General features: G+C 42.0%; 1 protein-coding gene across 2 annotated transcripts; it reads right to left on the bottom strand.

Moving 5' to 3' along the window:
* Nucleotides 1-7,233: 7,233 nt before the first annotated feature.
* On the bottom strand, nucleotides 7,234-18,933 carry LOC142499231 (heterogeneous nuclear ribonucleoprotein L-like). Of its 2 annotated transcripts, none has more exons than XM_075608297.1 (13): nucleotides 18,774-18,933; nucleotides 17,640-17,758; nucleotides 16,293-16,533; nucleotides 15,138-15,225; nucleotides 14,517-14,611; nucleotides 14,358-14,430; nucleotides 12,060-12,131; nucleotides 11,451-11,728; nucleotides 10,969-11,090; nucleotides 8,974-9,175; nucleotides 8,526-8,583; nucleotides 7,978-8,073; nucleotides 7,234-7,509 (listed from the first exon to the last, which is right to left on the bottom strand). In XM_075608297.1, the coding sequence occupies exons 1-13, from the start codon at nucleotides 18,879-18,881 to the stop codon at nucleotides 7,451-7,453; spliced, it is 1,611 nt and encodes a 536-aa protein (XP_075464412.1). In that variant the 5' UTR covers nucleotides 18,882-18,933; the 3' UTR covers nucleotides 7,234-7,450. The 2 variants fall into 2 exon arrangements, with proteins under 2 accessions (XP_075464412.1, XP_075464411.1); XM_075608296.1 differs by having other exon boundaries at nucleotides 18,762-18,927.
* Nucleotides 18,934-18,935: the final 2 nt, after the last annotated feature.

Genomic DNA, 18,935 nt, shown 5'->3' on the forward strand with positions numbered 1-18,935 from the left:
GAATAAAAAAATCCCCCACATTTGGATTTAATGATAAAGAATTTGAGAATAAGCGGAGATCAGTTTTTGATGAATGCTCTTTCAAACTAATTAAAATCATTATTGAACACAAGAGTGAAGAGAAGTCAACATTGGAAAAAGAAATAAAGGGGTTACAGACCAAACTTAAATCCTTTGATAAGATGGAACACTTCACTAATAATGATCTTATACTATCACAAAATATAGACGAGGTGGAGAAAGTGATAATGGATAAAAAGCAAAATAAGTTTGAGAGAGACCAGCAGGATTACATCAAGAACCAGGTCTATATTTGGCAAAAAAACATCCATTCCCATTATGAACAAAAATAGAGCCAAATCCCCCCCACCAATCACAAAACGAGAGGGATAGAACAAGCAACCCCAAAAAATCTATTTTGAAACATCGCTATGCAGAATTCACGGGGAGCATGGGGAGGAAACAAAAATAAATTTAAGTGCAGCAAAAATGACAATGTGAAAAAAGCCTTCAATTGACTTGGCTCTAATGAATTGATTACTTACAAGATGTAAGAGTCAAACAGGCAGGGTTGACTCAAACGGTCAGAGGTAAGTGGATGATGCAGTTGTCATCAAAGTGGATCAGGTCCCCAGGATCACGTACCCCAATGTAGAGAGAAAAACTGGCATAGCGCAGATCACTCAAGATAAAAATAGCTTTATAACAATAAAATATTATACTCACATTCTAACAATAAAAAACGGGCATATCACACTGCATTAGTGTAGGAAGATTTTAGCCAGCTGGCTCACCGTCCCCCAACGTTCCCCCACTCCTCCGCCTCAGCCTCCGGTCAGCTGTTTAGACTGCTCCGACTGGCGTGTGACGTCACTTCCGGTTTCGCCGCTCGGTGAGGGCTGGATCCTCCTGCAACTCCTCTGCTGTATGCTCCTCTCTGAATAAGACTCCCACTCTACGCGTTTCGAAAGCGACTGCTTTCTTCCTCAGGAGTGTCACATTGTCATTTTTGCTGCACTTAAATTTATTTTTGTTTCCTCCCCATGCTCCCCGTGGATTTTGTGTGTTTTGCTGTTACTGTGGGGGAAGAGTGAAGACTACCCCTTCCAGTGGGTTCCAGAGCAGGGGGTGAAACTGTATTTACTTAAATTTTATCACATTTTTCACTTATTTAAGTTTTTGATTAGTCACTTATTATTAGTGTCCACTTTTTATTTGTTTGCGCCTGTGTTCACTTTACCACTATACATCGCTATGCAGATACATCTAGCTTTGAATCAGATGGATCAGATGGGGAGAATAGGGGCCCCTCATTATCATTTGACCATAGTGAGGACATTTTGTGAACAAGGAACAACACAGGGGGAGTACACAGAGACTCTTCCACTCCAGGTTGGACGTGACCCTCTGCGCAGATACAGAAAGATTGGGAATCAAGGCCTTTTTTTTAGGACGTGGAGGTCCAAGAGGAAGAAGAGAACAGCAAAGGGGGGCCACGAAAATAAATATTCATAAACCTTGTGGGGAATAATGTGATTAATATTTCAAAAAATTTACTCACAAAAGATCAATTGACACTCCTGAATAAGGGTCTCAATTTTGCCCGACAAAGCAATTTCTGCCTCTTTGACACCATTATAGACCTGCAACGTTTTACCGGCAAACTTGGCCTAAAGAAATTCTTTGCAGATAAGAATACAGTAGGGGAAGCCATGTTGGAACCCACTCAACCGCCCCAAAATATTTTGGGGGAGAGTGACTTGGACCCAGGCCCCCTAAATCGTTATCTTACCTTTAAGGAACATTGTATGTTATCCGACATGGAGGGATAACTTAGGGAACAATCCGATGTAGAATCAATAGAAGACATTTCATCTGGTTTCTTTAGCCACCAGCATACACATTTCAGGAAGAAATCGGTCTTTTGTGCCAATGCTTCTAAGGGACCCTTTATTGCCACCTTTGAGAAGTTGGCAGAGAGGGACCTGAGAATATTGGCCAAAGGGTTCAGATTTGGCACCCCAAAGATTAATAATCTGACAGAGGATGAACGACGTGAATTACTTAGTCTCCAACAAGGTAAATGCCTTGTCATAAAAAATGCAGACAAGGGAGGAGCAATCGTTGTTCAGTCCTCTGAAGATTATAAAATCGAGGCATGCAGACAATTAACTGATATTCTATCATACAAGAAATTGACTTCAGACCCTACCCAGGCTTTTCAATAAGAACTGAGAACTGGTCAGGCAGGTATTATATGTCCTTAACACCAAAGAGTTGGGTTTTCTGTATCCAGTCCATCCAATGGTACCCATCTTTTACCATCTCCCAAAGATCCACAAATCGCTGACACATCCCTAATAGAGGACCTAGTATGATAAAAAATGTACTAATAAGCTAGTTGTGTACATTACAAGGTTTATCGATATTGAGTTGCATTTTTTACCATAGTAGGTTCAGGTCATTTATGAAACTTTATACTCTTTGTTTTGTCTCATCCATCATGTGTATGTAATATATATATTTGTTTAATAATCAAGGTTTAACAAATAACTTGTTATTATTTTCCTTAGCATATTAGTAAGTTTGATTTGTTTTTATGTTTTGTGTATACACATTTCTTTACATATATACTTTTTTTTTATATGTTTTTAGTGCTGTGTAATTAGTTAGTGTTTTTCAGTCTCTTTCTGGGATTTCTCAAATTCTATTATTTTCACCTTTTTTTTATTAATAATAAGATGTATATTTGATTATTCCTTTTGTTCTTTCTGTGTTATAGGTTTTTTGAATGGTTCGGTTTTAATCATTATGGTTCCATGTACTACGGTCATATTATCATTGTTACTTTTTTTTGTATCTTTTTGTTGCCATCTAAATCGAGGCTGTATATATAAATAGTTGTATGGTGTAAGATGGGCTTCATCATCTAATGGTTATTACCTCTTAGGAGGAAAGTTGCAGTCAATGTATAAGTGTGCTTTCAGAGTATCTATAGACCTAGTCATTTAGATTGTGTGTAAATAGATGATACAGTCTATGTTTTTCAATATGGTGCATCTATATTACCTCCTCCGTAGACTGGTGTATCCTCATTGGCTCTTACTTACCTGGGGGTATTTGGTTACCATTGGTTTGTGTTGATTAGGGCGGGATGTGGTGCACCTGTGTTGCGGGTAGGAGGCTAATAGCGTATTTCGAACCAGGATCACTCTTTGATAAAGCGCCTTAAGAGCAGGAAACGCGTCAGAGGATTCAGTTGTGTTTTTACTTTTTTGGCTATTATGCCTAAATAAACTAATTGAATTATACCTGCCTCCAGCCTATCTTCAAGCCAGCAGCGCTCATTCCTTTTTTTCTATATCTAACGTACACCAAGTAACTGCTAGTCACACAGCTGACTGTGTATAAGAAGGGGGGACGCTCAGAAGGAAACCCCAACACAGCGTTTCACCAAACTGGCTTTGTCAGGGGCGTGTGTATGCGTCCTCCATCAATTGACCTTATGTCCTGAACGTATGACGTCACTCCAATCCGAGTGGGGAAGGCATACACGTGAAAAATAATTTGCAGAAAAGTATTAGAATACATATTAAACAATGGTAAATCCCCATTTAAATATATTTAACAATTTGGGGACGATTCACTTATGTTTGTGTTTTTAATGGTAGTCTGTCTTGTTAGTTCATATCAATTGTACATTCAATACATTTGATATATTTTGTACCCACCATGAGTGCCCCGTAATGGCGTTTCTGCTCATCCTGTCTACTGGGATTTGCACCTTTTTCTTTGTGTGTATAACTATTGTACTCCAAGGGAGCACCACTTAGTATTTTACTAGTTATAGTGTTGCTTGTACATTTATTTGGTAGCAGAGCTGCTTCAAGTTCTTATTTCTCATTTATAATTTATTTACTGGAATGTTCCTGCAGGCCTATCAGAACAAGAGTGATTGAACACTGGAGTAACATCGAGAATAGCCACAGTATATCACATTTTTCACTTTGCCACCAAGGAGACTGTAAAGGTCTTAAAGTTACAACTATAGAGCAAGTGAAACACTGTAGGATGGGATAGAAGTAAGACCAGGTCCCCGCTGAAGCTGGCGGCGCACGCCTGCCACCAGCCCATTACCGCCTCCCTAGATGTCACCAGGGCCCACTTCCACCCTGCGACACATCAGCCAGCAGGGGCTACAACAGGATTGTGATCCCGTGCAGCAACGCTTCACATGGTGCACCAGGGAGCCAATCAAAGGCCAGGTATGTTTCATTTTCTCACACATGGACCTCCCCTTTCTTTACTGGACACCCGTGTTAGCAGAATTGATATTCAAAGATGTTCATCCCAAGATGCAGTGCCACAAATGACACTTTCACTGGTGAAATTTAGAACTATAAAACACATGCGTTTTATTAGCCTCGGGTAACACTGGTATTAGATTACAGTATCTTGTAAAGTATTTAAACCGTCTCCACCTGTCACGGCCACACACTCTGCGCCTAAAAATTATCCCTGCACACAGCAGATCACGGTGAAGTGCCATACACGCGCCACCAGGACGCAATGCGGGCGCATCGGCGCGAGCAGTGGAGACTTGGCCTAAAGAGCTGAGCAGGACAGGTTAAAACTTTGGCTCCAGAGGGTCTCAACCTAGAAATTGAACTCTGAAATAATTTCATGTGAGAGGCTCAGAGTATTCATATTTATCTCAATATTAAACAAATATTGGTGTATCATATTCTGACAGGTTTCTTCAGTAAAGTTGTCTAATGTTATGAGTTCTGATGTAATATTTATCTGTTACACTTATGGTATATATTGTATCAAGAATGTTTGTAACCGTTAGGAAATCATAGCTTTTGATACCTAACGGTTTAAAACATTCTAAGCTAATATATCATCTTATAGCTCCTTACATAAGAGTATTACAGCCAAAGAGCTATATATTCTGAAGAGTCAAAACAATACTTTTATTGTTGATACATGTAACTGGTTGTCACAGTAGAACCTGTTAAATAATAATTATATACAAAGGACAATTCTACTACTTTGTTACGGGGATTTTAATATAATGTGACATTGTTTTTTGGATGTAATAAAGTTTTTTTTATTTTTTGTGATTTTAACATAGACCCTACTTAAAGAGAAACTATCAGCTAGCTGTCCAAGATATTTGTTAAATTACTAATCATTACTAACTATGAGTGCATGTTTAGAGGGTCTTTCTTTGATCCTTGGATCAAATTTGTCCATATATGAATTTTCCCTCTGTTTTGCACCATGATTTCAAATGAAAAAAAATGCTATGTATAAATAGGTGAGCAGAATTGAACACAAAATCATTTCTAGACGGAGGTAGCCCGATACCAGCGAGAATAACCAGGGGTCATCCATAGAGCCGCCAGAGCCCCTGGGGACCCAGTACAGTATCAGCAACACCACGGAGCGGAGGCAGCGAGAGTTGTGACGCCAAGCATTTTTACACATTGTGTTACGTGATGTGCGTGAATTAAAAGCGCAAGTGCATTTCCTATCTGTTTTATATATAATACATTATAATCTGCCCTATTCTTTCACCAAGGTTCCAACTTCCTGATACACCTGAGAAAAAACTGCCACACTTGTAATCTGCCCCTTAGGATACAACCACGTTTGATTTGGCCTGATTATACCACTATTTTGTGAGTAGGAATTACATGAGTCAAGCTACAAATAAATCACCTATTTATTTGTCACCTATCACCTATCACCTATGATTAAAACACCTGCACTTAACAGTTTTTTTTCTTCTGGTTAGTTTTGCATTTCTGACAAATGAAGTGAATGCTGCACACCGTAAGAATTTTTTTGTTATAAATGATACAATTACCGGTGCTCCTGTGATTGAACGAAAGCCTGTTTCCAGTCCTGAATCAGTGATAGAAGGAACACAGGGCAAAACGGATTTGAAATCCAAACTCTATTGGGCCAAACAACGTTTCGACCTCAGGTCTTTATCAAGTGGCATAACATGCAATCCCAATAACAGCATTTAAATAGCACCACAATCCCCATAATTCAATATGTCCAATTAGCAAATGATAGAAACCATGTGATACATATCTCCATTCCTCCAAAGTCCTTCCTTCTGATGTAATCATTAGCTTCCTTCATCTTTATTAGTATTTTACTTGAAACGGTAGGGTTTATATTCTGCAGTATGTCCATTATTAGTTGTGCTTACATACCCTTCTCTTCTTCCCCACTATATTGCCTCATGACAAAGACATCAATAATGCTGCAGGAACTATGAAGACAATACTCTGATGCTACGAGGGACATAAAAGAAGATGACCTCAATGAGGATGATGTGATTGCCCTGGAGACACACACACCACACGTACGCAGTGATTGCGATGCAGCCAGAATCGCTGTGTATCCTGTGGAGAGTTCAACAGGCTGAAATTGGCATTTTTGGATGGACTGTGTGACAGTGAAACGCACCGCATGGCATGTGTTCCAATGCTAAAGGCCCAGAACGATTACATTAAAGATGGACGCCGGAAGGACCGCGCATGCGCAATTCACTGAGACGCGACACAGGATGAAGGTGTTTTAATACACAGGACCCAAGAGGATGACATCGGATGTGGACGCAGCATTGTGATTATAGATTGAAGGACTCATGAGGCAGCTGAAAGGAAGCTAATGATTACATCAGAAGGAAGGACATTGGAGGAATGGAGATATGCATCACGTTTTCTATCATTTGCTAATTGGACATATTGCATTATGGGGATTGTGGTGCTATTTAAATGCTGTTATTGGGATTGCATGTTATGCCACTGTCACTTGATAAATACCTCTGAGGTCGAAACGTTGTGCGTTTGGCTCAATAAAGGAGTTTGGATTTCAAATACGTTGTGCCCTGTGTTCCTTCTATCACTAGTTTTGCATTTCTCCCATGCTTCAAATGGATTTTTTAAGAAGATAATGGAGGACATCCCATATCTTTAGAATATTAGGCACCATGTTTTCTATCCCCATGTGATGCAAATATTAGAGATGGTTTTTTGGCCTATCAGAAACATTCTTTACAATAATCCTTTCAGTACCAATGGGGCTTGAAACATACCTCAAAGCACTGAAGGGGGTGCAAGTTACATACAAATTGTAACCAGCAATGGATCAATTACTTGTAATCTCACTACCGTGACAGACTAGAATTAAAAAGTCACATCACATGCATTATATCCTCAAACAGCTTTTATTGAGATGTGCTTCTAAGTACAAACACAAAACGATAAGTTTTTTTATAAAAAAAAAAAAAAGAACAAAGTGTCACAAAGAAATCTGCTCTGTTTCAACATAAAAGTGGCCCTGTGGACTGGAAGCCCAACTGTAATAAACATTTGCTCGGGAATACGTGTGGGAGTGGCAGGGAGCCAGTGGTGTCTGCTGGCAGTTATGATGCATGCTGAGCGGTGGAGAAGCACAGCTTCAGTGTGTAGGGATATGGGCCATCTGCAAAGGAGGAGAAGACTTTTAAAAGCGGCAACAAATGTAAGGAATAGTAAGCAGTAATAAAGGTTGTTTAAATTAAAATGATACTATTTCTATGCAGATTCTGTGGTAAAAAAACCTCAGGAGATGTTTGGATGCATCTCAAATGTTTGTTCTTGGCACCATACACGGTTAAATTTGATAGATATCCTTGACTTTAATCATGGCCAAGTAGAAAATAGGTTCTAGTTTGATACAAGCCAAGACAACCCACTTTAATCTAATGCAAAAGAAGATTTAGCGTCTCAAAGATTCAATACTAGAATGTGACAAATGTTATACATTTGACATGGAACAAAAGATACTCTACTACCCAACGTAACCAAGCGCTGAACAGTTCTGACTGCATTGGTGACCCATCCATCCCATTTAGTGCTGACACCTGCCTACTGCACAAGTCAAAAATAAAATAATGAAAAGGTTACTCACTTGGATTCTTCATCTGGTAATGATTTAGAAGGCTGAGGGTCTCCAACGCATCACTCTTTGCCTCCCACTCCAGCAATCCAGAGGAGCTCCTGTCACCTAGACGTAAAATAGGACATGTATACTACACCGCATTGCTAGAATATAAGTGGGGGACAACCCAGAAGGGTGACGCAAGTAATTATGGAGGCACTGCATCAATAAAGCCTAAATTGCTGAAGGCTGATAGAGCAGTGGTGTCAAGAACTGCAACTTAATCCAGATGGATTCTAAATAATTAGAAAAATGTTACTACTAATGTACCCGCACAACCCAAGATAATTTCGGAGCATAATCCACTCTTATAAAAAAATCCTTAAATTGAAGTTGTCCTGCTTTGGCTTTTGCGGTTTCTATAGCTCTCAGTTGGAGTTTGTAAAAATATTCTGAAAACCGCTAGCATTCTAGAAGGTAGCAAAAAGAAATAAACATGCGTTTCCTTGGGAAACCTATTGCTACTTTTAAATATCACAAAGCAAGGAAGTAGCAAAGGCTCTCTGGACAATACTTACTCTTCCCGGAAAAGACCTTGACTGAAGCCGGCTTCTTCCCACCCAACTCTTCACAAATCTATATATAATTTAAAAAAAAGAGAGACAAAAAGATGTGAAACAAGTGTAGCAGCTGCTTCATATTAGCTGCAACCTGTTTCAGAGAACTGATGAGTGCATTCACATAGTCAAGCCTGCTCCACCCTCACTTGTCGTTCAGCATTTACGAAGCAGGATTCTGGGCTATGATGGCAGAAACCTTAACAGGGAAGTTTACAGAACATTTGCGTGCTGCATTCTACAGCAAAAGGCAGAATTAGAAAACCTGGTCAGACAGCTGTTTTGAACACTGTTGCTACATTAACTATAACATCCTGTGAACATGCAAAAAAAATAGCTAAAGGTAATGGCTTCTTAATTATTTTACAGACCAAACGCCTTGGCAGGTGACACAGAGGATGTTACTTACCTCCAGGAAGTTCTGCTCTGTCACCTCTGAAGGCGCATTGAAGAAATGCAACACATTGCTTGGGTGCTGAATCCTGTTCTTTGCGGCCTGCTCGGGGGAGGAGAACCTGTTGTTGCGAGAGCCGCTGAACACTTTGAAGCTGCAGGACCCATCTTCCAGACCATATGACTGGCCAGGCACGATAGACTGCTGCTTCGACACGCTGCCGGAGGGGGAAAGCAGATGTGAGTTACTAAACATACACATTCTTCAAGCATCTGGATTGCTACCAAGTGGGGATTATAATATATTTCAGACCTCAAACCCACCAAGTTTATATTAGCGTAAATAAAAATGGGGCATTATATATTGTCAAAGTCCTATTCAGCACCTACCGAGTCACCTAGATGTGCCATTTAAAGAGAAAGAGTGGGGAAGGAACCCCCCCCAAAAAAGTGTGTGTGTGTGTGTGTGTGTGTGTGTATCAGTACCGTGTTAGCCGAGCTTCAATAATCAACAAATAAATAGATGATACCGTTCTGTGGCTAACGAAATGCTTTTATTTGTGCGAGCTTTCGACATACACAGATCTCTTCTTCCGGCGATGTTACAATGAATGAAGCAAGGATAACTTTAAAACAGTGTCTCTTGGAATGTTATCTGTGCTTGTCCTTCCCCCGATGTGGATGTGTTTTATGGCTAGAGGTGTCAAAGGGTAACTGAAAGCAAGTGAAGAGTGTGTATGTGTATCAGTGTGAATAAAAATGAATGGAGAGCCCACAGTATAAACAGTGCTCTACACAAGGTGTGTGTGGAGTGAGAGGGATATAAATGGTGTGGGTGGGTGTGGAAATGTGAGAGTTTGTAGCACAACTAAAAGTGTGTGTGGATACTATGTGGTCCCTATTGGTGTATATGGATGGAGAAATAAGGAGTATTAGTATGTGTGAGAGACAGCTGTGTGTGCATACATATAGCACAGTATGTACACACATGGCCTTTAGCGCTCATGGGAAGAGAGTTCGCTAGTGTCAGTAATGACTCATAAAATTTCGATCTCTGTTTAGGCCACTGCTAAGTGTCCCGAACAGTTGCATACATTTGTATTCATGCAACCGTCTCTCTTTCGGGGATTTAAGATTGCCATACTCAAAGGTAATCTTAAATCCCCGAAAGAGAGACGGTTGCATGAATACAAATGTATGCAACTGTTCGGGACACTTAGCAGTGGCCTAAACAGAGATCGAAATTTTATGAGTCATTACTGACACTAGCGAACTCTCTTCCCATGAGCGCTAAAGGCCATGTCTGTACATACTGTGCTATATGTATGCACACACAGCTGTCTCTCACACATACCAATACTCCTTATTTCTCCATCCATATACACCAATAGGGACCACATAGTATCCACACACACTTTTAGTTGTGCTATAAACTCTCACATTTCCACACCCACCCACACCATTTATATCCCTCTCACTCCACACACACCTTGTGTAGAGCACTGTTTATACTGTGGGCTCTCCATTCATTTTTATTCACACTGATACACATACACTCTTTCTTCACTTGCTTTCAGTTACCCTTTGACACCTCTAGCCATAAAACACATCCACATCGGGGGAAGGACAAGCACAGATAACATTCCAAGAGACACTGTTTTCAAGTTATCCTTGCTTCATTCATTGTAACATCGCCGGAAGAAGAGATCAGTGTATCTCGAAAGCTCGCACAAATAAAAGCATTTCGTTAGCCACAGAACGGTATCATCTATTTATTTTTTTATTAGATATAGATATATATATATATATAAAAAAAAAAGGTCTTCATAATAGAAATGTAAACGTTATTGCCAAGCCACCCTCCTTGAATGGAGCATGATCTTCTTAATCTACTGCTAGCAAGTGTGGCCGCACCTCATAAGCAGATAGAGAAAGGTCACAAGACAACACTTTTCCAAGAGCACCTGTAAGTGGCACTGCATATGTTCAGCCTTCTAACCAAGCAACTCACCAGACACTCAGCTTCTGCCCAAACATGAAGTTATTGTTCAGGTGAGAGAGCGCACGATCCACAGAGTATCCATCTGCCATTTCCACCATGGCCGCACCTGGCTTACTCTTCATAAATTTCACCTGTAGGGTTCACATTGTAGTATTACACATCACATCTGACAATAACCTGATGTTCTTTAAAGGGTCGTCACTCCTAGGACACAAGTAAAACTAATAACATTGGCCCTGTTCAATATTGACAACCCCTGTAAGCTCAAACCACAACACACTATAGTTAAATATTTCTTGTGAGGGTCAGTTGGGTTCTTTTCCAAGTTTGCCCCAGTCTACCTTTAAATAGCAAGTCCTGAAGCCGAGCTATGAATGACGAGTCTATTAAGACTTCTTACACGGAGGTAAAGAAAACATTTGCAGAGATAGACCCTCTCCTAGAGAAGGCCCCAATCAACAAACATTCAAAGTATGTCACTGTCCACCTACCTTTTCCACATTGCCATACAGGCAGAAGACGTTGAAAACACGGTCGCAATTCATCTTGCTGGGATCAAGCCCGTACACCATCAACACAGGGCTATCAGCCTGGGGACCGTATTCTTGGGGTGGGGGTGGCTGTCCATACTGAGGCGTGTAGCGGCTTGGGGCCCTGCGGGGGGCTCCAACAGGAGGGGGGCCCCCGCCCATCCTTCTCCCCTCATAGTGGGGTGGTGGTGGCCCATACGTCTCGTCATAGTGACTGTGATACCCTCCGTGAGGACCTCCTGAAGAGAAACATTGATATCACTGGGGCGCCAAGGAGATAAATTGTTTAATGTACGAGTTTGTCAGCAATTAGAAGAGAAATTAAAACGTGTATAAAAAGCAAAGGGAAGTGTCCGAGATGGGTCAATTTCAACTGCGGCCCTCAATTGTCAAGATTTTATATGGTGCAAAAATGCCGTAAATACAATATTAGAAGCCGACTGATGTGCCCGATCTACAGCTTGGCATTCCTCATTTAAGAGGTCAGAGACTGTTCTAAAACATTCTCCATATATCAGGCAGCTGTGTGTATAATGCACCTTGTTGCCAGGTCACAGGGAAAGCTCTTACCATAATCAGCAGGGTGGTCACCCAGTAGCGGGGGATTCCTCTGGCGTTTGTTGGGATTGCTAGCTGGATCACCTGTGAGGAAGAAGAAGGTGATCAGACAGACAGTTTCCCCCCCACTTTAAAAAGTAGCAACTAGTCAGGACTGACTACCTAACAAAACTCCACAGTCAAAATCAGTGATGTCCAACACTGGAATTAAGGGCACTCAGACATAAGGGGAGATGTCATTTGCTGTCCTGTTGCAGATTACGGGCTCTGTATCAAGGCAAAAGCACATTTGCTCATGATTATGTCAAGTATAAGAAACATGTTTTCCAAGTTCCTTAAACCTAGCGTTTTAGAGGTTCGTCACACAACCAGTGAAGTTTGAGGGAATACAGAATTCTACATTCCATCATATGGGATGCACGTAACTGGCCCGACTACACACCAAAATTAAAAAATGAGGGCACGGGTGGAAACTACAGCACCTTACAAGCTGATGCACAATAGAAAGTTTGCATCTTTTCTACAAAACCACCTTTATACATAGCTGCCAACCCCCACCCAAGCGAGAATGCACTCCAACCCCGAATATGAACAATACATTTAGAAGCACTTCATTAAAGGGTATTGATCACAAAGATAATAAAGGTTACTTACAGAAGCTGCAAAGAGTACAACGTTCCACTGGCACAAAAACATATCTGTATTTCTCTTACCATTGGACACCTCAAGCGAGAGTAAGCAGAGCTCTGAAAGATGGCGCTCCAAACACACGCAGCGACCCTGCATCACATGGTTTTATAGTCATGAGAACACGAAAGTCAAACAACAATTGGCATTCTGAAAAAGGCTCACGTGTCACTAACGTGTCTCCGTGTTCTGTGTACGCCATGTGCGTGTTTCTCTTGTAGTGTGCGCACGTGAGAAGTTGCACGCTCTGTGTGCCTCCTGTCACAGAGGAATGTTGCTAGCTGACATCTGCCACACAGGGAGGCACGTCCTGAATCTTGAAGGGACTGTGAGGTGTGTTCAGCTCTTCTTGACTTGAGACACTTTATGATCTGGTGTTCGTGAGGAGACTTTCCTCTGTTTGTTGTGGGGTTCTGAGCCTCTTATAGTGTTTATGTTGTAGCATGTAGAGCCCAGTTTCTCTGTCTGCCATGGCATAGTGAGCCCCATTTTTCTGTGCCTGTTACGCGACTGTGTTCTTTGTTATTACAAGCCTATGGCGTGTAAAGTTCAGTTTCTCTGTAAATACTGTGGCATGTTGCACCCTTTCCTCTGTACTTGTTAACATGCCTTTTGTAATCAGTTTCTGTATTTGTAACATGCCTGCAGCGTGTTGGTTTCTCTGTGCTTGTTGCATGACTGCTGTAGCGTGTTGGAGCCCCATTTCAGCAAGTTCTTGGTCACCGTGTGATGTTCTCCGTGTGTGACATCTGCAGATGGCCTGGTATTGCTGCGATGTGTCTCTCCGGGGCAGAGGAACTAGTGCTGTCTCTCTACACTGAGTGTTTAGAAAGCAATGTGCAGAGATGGGCCTGTCAGTTCTGGACCCCAAGAGGGACGGTAAATGTCCCATTAGTGGGAGACCCCTGAAAACCAAACCGCCACCACTGAGGTCAGTTTGAGACATTGCACTCATCTTAGGCACTCCTCCCCCAAAAAAAGTGCGCAGCACTGAGCTGGCCCCTGCACATAGATTCTAGTATGTACCTTGGAAAAGAAATTTGTCATGTGTTAAAGGCTGGTCGTGTAATGCCATTGCTTGATCTGGGGGAAACTGCATCTAATATCTGCAGAATAATGTACCGATCCTGCAAAGCTGCCAAAGTACAGGACAGCAGTGTCATAACTGCATTTTACAAACCAGTTTGAGGATTACTGTACAACTATCAAATCCAGAGCTCCATTTCAAAAAATCACCAACTTTTCTAAAAAGGGTGGTATTGCCTCAAAACAGACCCACATTTTTGGTGGAATGCAGATTATGCTTGCTAAAAACAGGGAAATACTTTGACACTGCTTAGCAACAGTATCAAGAGAAAAACCAAGAGTGGACTGAATACAAAATACCCATAAAAAACATTTACTAAGTGATACTGTTCAGATGTCATGCAGCCATGGGCTGTTAAGGGATAGAAGACTGATGCGTGCACACCCCCACCCCCCAAAGTAGCGAACAGTTTCCTGAATGAATCCAGGCGTCAAAGCAATGGCATTACAGAGCGTGGACTGCCACCTGTGCATTTTATCAGAGGCTAATGGAAAGCGCATGTATACACAACATAAGTACAGACTGGGGCAGGTTACCTTGTCCGCTCAGCGTGGGGTTAGTGTAATCACAGGTGTCCTGATCGTTCTTGAACACATTCAGTCGTGTGGGCTGCGGGACAGACAAGAGGAAGTGTGAGTCAAAATCCAAGCAGGGTATAACAAGACCGCAGCACAGCGAGCATACCATACGCTTACCTTGGCATATTCGATCTTAAGGGTGCAACATCCAGAGTAGACGTCTGCTCCGTTCAGGGAGGCCTTTGCACGCTGGGCGCTTTGCACAGAATCAAATGTGTGAGGAGTCAAGGAAAAAACATTTGGGCTTGAACGTAGTATATTAAAATCCAGCCTACAACTTTCTCTGGCGATGGATACATCCCATCCACTCTTCTCCCAAAGAATGAGCCAACGGCCTCCACTGGAGCTGTACTGCACTATTTTAGGCTCCCGATTTTTACTTGTTTAGTTGTCAGTTTCCATGCACCTTTTTTTTTTTTTTTAATATATAAAACTTGATAGCACCACTGGCCAATAGTGACTTTGCAGCTTCCTCCTGGACATCCCTCTAAATGTTCAGAAAGCTACACTGGCAACTTTGCAAGTAAACTAGGACATTTGATATTAATCTTTAGACATTGATGGGCAGGGTTGGCCAAAAGTAAATGACATGCTATTGCACTGAAACGGTAGTGGATATATTAAAGAGGGGTCTTAAGATTTATAGTATGCACAAGGTAAACAGGGTAGGTGGCATCAATGGTGCTGATCTGTAAAGAATTGAAAGGCAACTACATAAACATGCCACTTTGAAAGGATATTCCACCATGGACTGGACTCCATTCTTCCTAAAGATGACAATCCTCTGGACAGGCCCGCATGGATTACAGATGGTGTACAGCACATCCTGCAGAAGGGAGGTATTAAGAGGATTAGAAGGCTGCCATCATATGTGCAGCAATTACATTGTGAGCAGCTGCTAAAACAGTACTGTAACCCAGGTGTGCACAAACTTTCCCTTGCACCATTGCCCCAAAGCATAATTTCACGCAACGCCGTTACAGATGGTAAGAACTTAAATGCCTGGGGACTGCGCGACGCCTTTATGTTAAATGCTTTCGGGAAGAGCATTGGACCTCCAAGCGCCGTGCCTCACCCCCAAAAAATCTCACACCCCAGTTTGCACACCCTGCTGTAACCTAAACACAGGCGCAGTGAGCAATTAGACAAACAAAATGTCAAGGACCTCCCTGTGCCTCAGGCACCAAAAAACAGATGGTAAGTTCCACAGGGCAGGGACCTGTGTCTGCAAAATGTCTGTAAAGTGCTACGGAAAATAGCAGTGCTATACAAGAACATGCTATTATTATTAGGATTGAAGTTTGGGCACACTGCTCATGTCTGGTATAACCACCGAGCTAATAACCATCAACGCATGCATGTTTCTTAATCATACAAATACGGAGGTCAGCAACACTGCAGGCAGGCTAAGTGCATTCAATCAGATATGGAAACAAGCATGAATTCCAAATGGGAAAGGCCATATTTTCTCAGTCACATTAATGCTCGTACGCTTAATAGGCATAACAATTTGTAGTTCATTTCTTTAAATATGTAGATATGTTCTCTGAAGGAAAAACATTCCCACTCAAAACCACTTTGGTTTTTTCAAATGAAAGCAAGTTATAAAACCATTGATTGTTGAGCAGCAATTACCTTGTTTGCAGACAGTGCCTCAGAAAGCATTGCAGGCCACCCTGATAGCAAGGGCCTGACAATCAGGAATCCAGGTAATTCACAAAATGCAGTTTGTTCAAAAGATTGAAGTGGCTCAGTTAAAATAAAACAGATTAGCTCAAAATCTTAAGAAACTTCATGTTACATTTCTCTCTTCACAATGGTATATTCAACTGAACAGCCGTTACTGATTCTCTACAAGAAACTGCATATGGCAACGTGTGAAGCAGAGCATACCGTGGTGATTGAGTAAATGGGGTTGAGAATGGTGAAGAGGAGCACATTGTTGACACCTCGTGAGTCGTCACCAGAATCCATAGGGCGGGAAATTTTCTGGCTGGTGGAATAGTTCACAAATCCTGGGTGACCCGCCACATAGATCTGATTGTCTGCCGCATAGTTAACAGCATTGCAGGCGCCCAGGACGTCCTCGTACTCCACCAGGGCCTGTCTCTTCTTGGGCATCACTACCACATAACTGAAGAGAAGGGAGAAGAGTTCAGACAAAGGGTAAAGAAACTCTGGCTTTAAACATCCTGGACTACACTAGGGGTTGACAACCTTCGGCTCTTCCAGCACCCACATGCGACTCTCCTCACTGTGCTCGGCTGCGGCCCGGCGCTGGTTGGGCCTCTTGTTGCCGCCCGGCATCTCCCCAGCTGTTGGCCTGCCTCCTACACTGTCCCATGCCAGATTTTTCTGATGACGAAGTGTGCGTCGCCACTTCCGGCACACGCCAACAGGGGCCCGGCGTGGAACAGTGCAAGAGTCATGTCAGTAGATGTGGAGATGCCAAACGGCAACAAGAGGCCTGACCAGCACCACCGTGCCGACCCCCTCTCCCCTCCACAATCCCACAACCAAGAGCAGCACAGTGAGAGAGGCAGCAGCCGGGGAGTGGCAATCCGGGACAGTGAGGAGAGAGGTATGCCCCATGTAAGTGTGTATGCATGTATTGTGTTTTAGCACGGGGAACAAAAAAAAATTCTCTTTACCCCAATTCTGATTAAAGTAAGTTTGTCGTATATGAATGCTTATAAAGTATACCTATGTGTGTGTACAGTATGTGTATGCTTTTATGGGGGTATAATATTCATCCATGTGTTGCAGCTCTGAATATTGACACCTTTTTTTTTTTTATAAAATGGCTCTTTTTTGAAAGATTACAGACCCCTGCACTAGACTGATGTCAGGGAGCCAGCAGCCTACAGCCTTGTAGGACTAAGCCCATCAGTACAATAGCTGCACTGTTGACAGTGAAGAGGTAAACAACTGCAGTACCAGCAATGCATTGCTACAGTTGTGTACAACTTCTAGCCACAGGCTTACATCACTTCTATGTTGTGGTTCTTAAGGTGTTTTTGTTTAATACTCATTGTTATGCCTACATTGTCACTCCGGGTGTATAGCCACTACTTACATGTAACAATATTCAAATTATTAAGACCGCTTTCTTCCAAATGCCAGAAAGAGACCAAATCCCACCCCAGAGGTAGCTGCATCACACAGGTAGCCTGGGTAATATTTTGATATAAATTACACTATTCATAGCCCACCAATTAGATGCATCTCTGTATACAGTACCTGATAACTCCAAACTCCTGCAGAGCCTCAACGAGATCTGACTCCACCACACCATCGATCAGCCCCCGCACATGGACAACCGGGGATGCCGGTGTCTTGTGGGGGTCCTCGTATCCTTCCTTAAACAGAATGGGGAAATTATTGGTGAATAACAAGACAGTATAAATGACCTTGCAATAGCTGTGCTATGTTGGCACACAATATTGGCATTAAGTTTTAGACGTCAGAGTAAGATTTCCATGTCAACATATCTTGTCATGTAAAATGTGTTGTGAATAAATAGATGCATGGTATACAGACACTAAAAAAGTAGCATTCCTGTTGCTGCCACCTTTAACAACGCCCTCTGAATATATATTTGACCATCATTCTCTGAAGAAATACCAGAGAAGTGCAATTTTTGTATCTGTATACATATGCAACAGGATTTTGAGATCTATAAATAAAACGCACAAGCACCATAGCGTAATATTGTAATTATACATTTTACATTAAAAAAAACCACAACTTGGACATGTACTCACATTGTTGGACAGAATAAAAAAGCATTTGAGAGATACAATCTCAACCGTAGTGAAGTCCCCATCGAAGGTATACAGCATTCCAGGTCTCTCACACACACACACACACACACACACACACACACTTTCTTTGCATAGGAAGTGGGCCTCGAACAAAAACATCTGTGTTATATATATATATATATATATATATATATATATAGTTTGAGGTGTAATTATAGATGTGCACAGATAAATTAAACACTTGCACAGAAGGATAACCTAAATATTACCACGTGCACACTTGCAGCAACAAACGAGTATGAATATACATATGTAACCCTTAACACACACGTTAAGAGCATATTATAAAGTCATCTCGTGTGTGTGTGTATATATATATATATATATATATATATATATATATATATATAGTTAGTGTGTGTGTGTGTGTGTGTGTGTGTGTGTGTGTGTGTGTGTGTGTGTGTGTGTGTGTGTGTGTGTGTGTGTGTGTGTAAATATACCCTTACATATGGCTTCTACTCCCCCTCCTCACGCGCCCATGCCGCACCCGCATCGTTTGAGGGGGCGGCGTCACCGGCTCCCCGAATATATCCTGTACCTGGTTTCTTACCGCGGAGGCCGCCACGTTGTCGTCTGTGCCGTCGGTTTTCTGCCTCTTCGGGGCCCTGCCGCCCTCAGTCCCGTAATATCTTCCTGCCACCGCTGCAGCTGCTGCCATCTTCAGAGATCCGCCGGGAGTGACCGTGTTGTAACATGGCGCCCAGGAAAAACC

Source organism: Ascaphus truei, chromosome 7 (genome assembly GCF_040206685.1).
Source record: "Ascaphus truei isolate aAscTru1 chromosome 7, aAscTru1.hap1, whole genome shotgun sequence".
NCBI classification, from domain to species: domain Eukaryota; kingdom Metazoa; phylum Chordata; class Amphibia; order Anura; family Ascaphidae; genus Ascaphus; species Ascaphus truei.